This window comes from Grammomys surdaster, unplaced genomic scaffold, assembly GCF_004785775.1.
Source record: "Grammomys surdaster isolate TR1022 unplaced genomic scaffold, NIH_TR_1.0 255, whole genome shotgun sequence".
Classification (NCBI taxonomy): domain Eukaryota; kingdom Metazoa; phylum Chordata; class Mammalia; order Rodentia; family Muridae; genus Grammomys; species Grammomys surdaster.
In genome coordinates, this window is record NW_021604696.1 from 7,135,619 (window position 1) to 7,142,430 (window position 6,812).

At 47.2% G+C, this 6,812-nt stretch overlaps 1 protein-coding gene across 1 annotated transcript in view; it reads left to right on the plus strand.

The window, feature by feature from the left end:
* Vwa3b (von Willebrand factor A domain containing 3B) overlaps positions 1-6,812 on the plus strand; it is a 165,828-nt gene that overhangs the window by 59,295 nt on the left and 99,721 nt on the right. The window contains 2 exon segments of the mRNA XM_028775375.1: positions 5,184-5,309; positions 6,508-6,513. Coding sequence (XP_028631208.1) covers positions 5,184-5,309; positions 6,508-6,513 — 132 coding nt within the window.

Below are 6,812 nucleotides of genomic sequence, written 5' to 3' on the forward strand. Positions count from 1 at the left end.
CGCCATCACACTTGGCTTATTACTATATCCTTGTTGCACCCACATAGCACAGTCAACACATAGTAGGTTGCCACATCTTTGCTAAAGTCAACTTGACTGTGACAACTGGACTCATCCTGAGGTGAAGTGTAAAAGACTTGACTGAGAGATGACACTGGGCAGCAGCACCCCACCGCCACACCAGAACGTGCTGTCCCGGGTCTTGTTTCACTTAGAAGTCAGTGCCAGGTGCTCATACATCACACCGGCTTCAAGTGACAGTGCTCCTACATGAGGGTAGCACTTTAACATGCGCCTCCAGATTTCCACCCAGAGGTCAGAGGTCCATACAAGCATGGGGCCGTTTGGTTGGAGGCTTCTTGCTTATGTCTAAAAGATTGCTGGTCTTGTTTCTATCCGAGACTGATCTTGGCTGGCTGAGTCCACAGAGGTCAAGACACATAACGCTTCTTCATGCAGATTTATATCCCCTGGTTCAGCCTGAGGAATTTCCAATTCACAGTATCCACTGAGGTCTCCTGTGCCTCCTCCTCTGTCCTCTGTACTTCTCGTGGGCTTCTCTCTTCCATGACAGCAGCTTTTAGATGTCTAGCTAAGTCTCATAGAAGGAAAGAGTCCCTGATCAAAAGGACAGTCACCCCACTGCCTGTGCGGTATCCTGTGATTAAATGTATACATTTTGGTTTTTGTTTGTTTGTTTGTTTGTTTTTTCAAGACAGGTTTTCCTGTGTAGCCCTGGCTGTCCTGGAACTCACTCTGTAGACCAGGCCGGCCTTGAACTCAGAAATCCGCCTGCCTCTACCTCCCAAGTGCTGAAATTAAAGGCATGCACCACCATTGCCCGGAAAATGTGTACATTCTGAACCATGCCTTTATGTACTCTGGGGCTCTCACCAACTGGTTTCTACCTGCCTAACCCCTTTCTTTTCCTTTCCTGCAAAGCTATCTGCAAGTTTAACCACCAGCAAGTATAGACATCTATAGTGTCTAAAGAAATGTCACCACCTCAGTGTAGTGACAATTCCAGTTCTTGCCAGAAAGTGATCACCTGGTCACTGCCACCCCAAGACATTTCCTGCCCCTGGATGACAGAAGGCCATTATATCTTATTAGAGGTGTTTCCTTTAATGTGGCTTCTGGTATACTATACTAAGATGTTATCATCAAGAAGAAAGCCTTGTTTTGTTTGAAACTATTAAGGAGTAACTTCTGCTACTTAGAACCTCCCTGCTGAGACAGGCAGCCAAGCCATTTTTGTATTGCAGAGGTCAGGGGTCCTGTGGACTTGAGGTTTGCATTCAGAGACAACATGTGGACTCTGCACACATCGTGTTTCTGTTTCTTGAACTAGGAATGGCTTTGAAGCCATGCTGGCTGTTCACCTCTGTCAGAGCTTGTCACTGATGTCATCAGGATGAGAACCTGAATTAGTTCCTTCTCACTTGATCTAGTTACCTGTGAAAAAGCCAGGACTCTTGTGTCCCTTTGCCCCTTCCCTGCCCTGCTTGGCTGCATTTCACAAGTTCGTTTTGATGGCCTAGTGCCAGTCCTTTACCCTGAGTGGGCAAGTCACACAGGGTGTCCATAGACTGAATATTGGCCAGTCTGCATCCCTGGTTATTGAATCTCGGGTTTCTGTCAACTATGATATAGACAGGAGTGGTCAGTGGATGGAGGGGGTGGCTCTGATGCTAAGGTGCTGTTCCCCAATTGGTTCTTGATCTGTCAGTAAAGAAAACCATGAGCCAATTGCCGGGCAGAAGGTACAGATGGGACTTCCCGAGAGGCAGGCAGAGTGACCACACGGTCACTCCTATAGGCTGGTGGTCAGGGTAGTTTAGCAACTAAAGTTTAGGGCAGGTGGGAGAGACTGAGATAAGAAACTGATATGGGCATGCTTTTACAGGCAGGAGATAGTAGCGCAATTGTGTGGAGAAGGCAAGTTAAACTGAACAATTGTGTGACTGTGTCTTTTGTCTGAGGATTCAAGGGAAGACCAGTGAAGGCTGGTAGCACAGTCACTTCCTGGAGTAAAGGTGGGCAGAGCTTGAAGCTACATGCTACAAGTGGACACTTGGGGGAGGGGCTCCTGGGCCCATTTCTATGGAAAGCCAACAAACCAGCTGAGTTGGTACAGTCTATGGTGTGCCATTCATGGACTTGCTCTTAGCTGCCCTCTGCCTCTGTTTACTCAGCTGTACATAGTAAATAGAATGTGCCTGCAGGGCTGTGGTGAGATAAAATGGAAAAATACTTAGAAAGTCCCAAACACAAAGTCATATAAAATAGTGGCTTCACTGGATGGTGATGTTAGCATTTTAACCAAAGTGCTACTCTGAAGTCAGAGATCAGGGCAATGTGGGCTCTTTGGGCCGAAGGCTCCTCAAGCTCTCTGGAGTATAACAGTGAACTTGATACACTATTTCTGTTGGCTAGGATAATTCTCAAAGGTCAAGACACCCGGCTTCATGTGGACTCATCTCCTCTGATTTAGACTGGTGGATTTCCACAGAACCCCCAAAGGTCTCCTGTGCCTCATCCATTGTCCCCTTGCCTTTCCAGTGGATTTCTCTCTCACTCAGCTTTAGCCCTCAGATGTATAGCTAAACCCCTAAGAAGAGTTCCTGATCAAACAGGCCCATAGCAGGCACCCTGCACCTGTGTTTATTACCAGAGAGTTCAGCCCCTCTATTGCCTGTAATATCACCAGTAGCCCCCGAGCCAACTCTGTACATTCTTCAGAACAGAAGGTGGTTTGCGGGTTCTTTTGTGGGCTAAGCATGGATCTCTTGAACCTACCAGGCTATGGCTGAAAGGTGGAGGCCAGAATAAGAATGGGTAAGGTCATCTGTCACCACCATTTATAAGGTCTCCAGCACTTTTCCTTCCTTTTACTCTTACAGATTTGTGTGTGTGTGTGTGTGTGTGTGTGTTCACCTACGTAAGCAAGCACATGCATGTGCAGGTCAGAGAACAACCTCATGTGTTAGTCCTTGCCCTCTGTTTTTGACAGTGTCTCTTTGTTGTTTGCTACTGTGCATGCCAGGAGACCTCTCTGGTCTCCTAGCTTCTGAGGATCCTCTTGCCTCTCTGTTCTTTATCTTAACTTAATAGCACTTGGACTACAGATGTGCACTACCACACCCAGATTTATATGCACTGTCGGGATTTGAACTCTGGTCTTCATGCTTTCACAGCAAACCCTTTAGCCTCCTCCCCTTTATTCCTTGAGGTTTCTGACTGAAATGGAACAAGACCCCACCCTGCCTCTCACAAGGGAGAGTAGAACAGTCAGGCTGTGTGTAGGAAGTGTACCCGGAAAACCATGCCTTGACTGCAGGTCTGGTGAGCTGTCAGCAGGAGAGAATGGAGGTCAAGTAGGGAATGCTACCCCCCCATGTCAGAGTGCATGCGGCTATGTGCCTCTGGCACAGAACAGGTCTCAGGAGATGTGGCAGGGACTGTCCGTTGCCAATCTACTCCTTTCTCCTTAGGATGGAACTTTCACTTCACCGAGGACCACAGTGATCTCTGGTCTCCACTGGAGCCAGACAGTGCCCTGGGCTGAGGCTCTGACCGCCAGTAGGTAGTGAAGCTGTTGTGTAGAACTTCAGGGAAAGGTGTCTCCTTGAGTGAGTAACTCCATAGAGAGTATTTGTCCTGCCTGTGAGCTCTAGACAGGATGTGCTACTTGTCATTCTAGAAGTTACCTTCAATCTAGTGACTCTCCGGACAGGGGAAGTGCCGGGATGGTACAGCAACAAGATGAAGTACGGATCTTGACTTAAAAAAAAAAACCCTTTTTGAGATAATTGTAGATTTACATAGTTATAAGAACTAATACAGGTGTGTGAAGAACCATTTAGAGGGCGTCATCTCACAAAATTATAGCAATTGCCATAGCCAGAATTTTTACTCGGATATGTTTAAGATCTCTTACGTTGGGTTGGAGAGATGGCTCAGTGTTTAAGAGTGCTGACCGTTCTTCCAGAGGACCTGGGTTCAATTCCCAGCACCCACCTGTGTTGAGAATTGGTTCTAACACTTTGTCTTGATTCTGCCCCCAAATCAGGAATCTGCATGTCTACACTCTGAAGGTCCCTGTCCACAATTGGTTTTTGATTGATCAATAAAGAGCCAACGGCCAATGGCTGGGCAGAGAGAGAGAGAGAGGCGGGGCTTCTAGATTCCTAGAAGAAGAAACACAGGGAGGAGAGGAAAGGATCTTCTCCTCGAGAAGAAGGGAATTTATGCTCCTCCAGGCCCCTCCCTTTTTATAACCCATGGAATCTAATTTATGCTGCCTCTACGCTCATGCATGTGGTGACATCTATCAGAGTATGGCTGACCTACCAGAGGCTAAAAACCTTAAAGAACTCTGACTGACCTCCAAATACTAATACCTCTTCAGTTACGGATGGGGGCTCATGAGCCCGCTCCCCACTCTGTGCTGGAAGGTTAACCAGCTTGATCTTGTGCAGGTCTTGTGGAGGCAGCCACGGCTGCTGTGAGTTCATGAGTGCAGAAGTCTTGTCGTGTCCAGAAGATAGTGTTTTGTCATGTCCTTCTTCTCTTCTGCCTCTTCCCGTCTTCCCACTCCCTCCTCTTCAGCGGTCCCTGAGCCTTAGAAGCAGCGTGGGACAGAGATGGTCCATCTGTGGTTGATCACTCCATAAACTCTTACTCTCTGCACTTTGGACAGTTGGGGGTTTCCTTGTTCCAGTTAACAAAGAAACTTCTCAGGCGAGGTCCCAAGGCTGCACTAAGCTATGGGTATAGAGATGTGAGTTTATTTAGAGGGAGGTTGATACCAGGTTTACTTACTAGTACACTAGTAATAGGGTCATCCCTGGGCCTGTGAGCTCCTCAGACAGGAATTCTTCTTGCCCGTGTTTGCAGTTACCAAACACGTGTGTCCTCCTCAAATCCAAATAGAAAGAAATCAGTTACACCTATAACACCTGTATCACTATTGCATCATGGGTGCAATAGGTATCATGCCTGGCTCCCTTGGGGAATCTTAGTCCTGATCCTCAGAAAGAGATTAGTGGGGGGAGAGGGGGAGAAATAACTGGATATTTAGAGATGCTCTCAGACGGCAGAGATGTGCCATGCCTGCTTGGACACTGCAGAGTTTTGGGGCCAGTCTCAGCTGCTTGCTCACAGTGTGTTTCCCTTTCCAGGGGCTGGTGTCAGAGAGGATGTGTTTCTCATCTGGAGAGAAATGGAAGAAGCCTGCAGCACACTGGCTCAGGTCCGGAGCCTGGTGGACAAGACTCCTCAGCCGGATGTGTCCCCGGCCGACTGCAGTAGGTGCTGTTTATGTATAAATTTGTAATGTGAAAGAGTCAGCAACACTAATGGCTGGGGATGAAGGGAGAGGGGTTGGTGTCTTTCTAACAGGAGAGCTCCTTAGCTCGGCTCTGAGGTGTTTGGGAGAGTCTCTGGAACTGTAGTGTGTGTGTGTGTGCATGTGTGCATGAGGGTGCATGTCAGGGGGCAGATATGTATATACACACATGCATGTACAAATTTTCAAAAGAAGAACTGGAGTTGGACAGTAGTTAAAACCATAAAGGCAGATTCTTTGGTAACTGTATAGCAAGAGGAGGAAACAACACTTAGTATAGACCTGAGCTCAGTTCTGTACACAACACAGACATCCATAGTGTGAGGCAGACATCTGTGAACGGAAAATTATTAAAAGTGAGTAAGGCAGCTTCTGTCTGGATGAACACAACAGGATTCCTGCTGAAGGCTGGACCAGGTATCCCCCGCGGTGGTAGGCATGAGGAATTCCATTGAAATGTTGAACTTGATAATTTATTGACTGGGGAGGGGATTGTGGTTGCAGAATTTTATTAATATTTGTGCTATTTATGCAGAGCTGAACACCAGAGCCCAAAGATTGAGGATATGTAAAAAGAAGATGCACAGATAGCTAACTCAAGCTTAGTCAGGAGGAAAATATTCCAAGAGGCAGATGTTTGTTTTGTTTTCAAGACTGGGTCTCTCTACATAGCCCTAGCTGTCCTGGAACTCGCTGTATAGACCTGCCTGGCCTTGAACTCACAGAGATCCATCTGCTTCTGCCTCCCAAGTGCTGGGATAAAAGGCATGCACTACTACCCTGGTGAGGCATGTGTTATTTTTACAGAGACAGCAAGACTGAGAGAACCCAGGGATGGGTCAGCTAGACTTACCCTTGCTTGCAAACTGAATCCTACCCAAACTGACTCTGTCTTTTAACCAAAGCATTGTTCATAATGGAGAGCTGGAGTTTTATATCAAGAAAGTCCTACTTACAAATCCCTACGAAGCTAGCCGAGGTCGTTCTCCTTCAGGTTTAGCTTCATCCTTCTCTAAAATAAGGAAGATATCAGTCTGGGAGATTACTGCAGACATTAAGGAAAAGAATGCATGATCAGCTCCCAGGAGGCCCTTGCTTTCTCCTTCGACGTCAAGGGAACTGGTGCATGGATCCTCCAAATTCTTAAGTTAGTGGAGGATCTGGTTTCTTCTGGGAAAAAGTACTAACAACAGCTAGCCTTATATGTCTGGGCTCTTCCCAGGAATCCCCCTCTGTGGCGGTTCCCACAGGCTTCTGTGAGGTTCTGCAGTGCTGCTTTAGGTTAAGTAACTTGCCCAAGGTGACACTGCTGACAAGTGACAAAACCTTGATTGTCAAGCTATCCGTCTCTGAAACCACTGCTGTCTGCCTCCTCCTGCCAGGCATTCTGATTTGGTCCACGTGCAATGATGCTTGGATATTTTGAGAGTCTCCTGAGGAGTAGGTTTTGATGTCCCTGAAA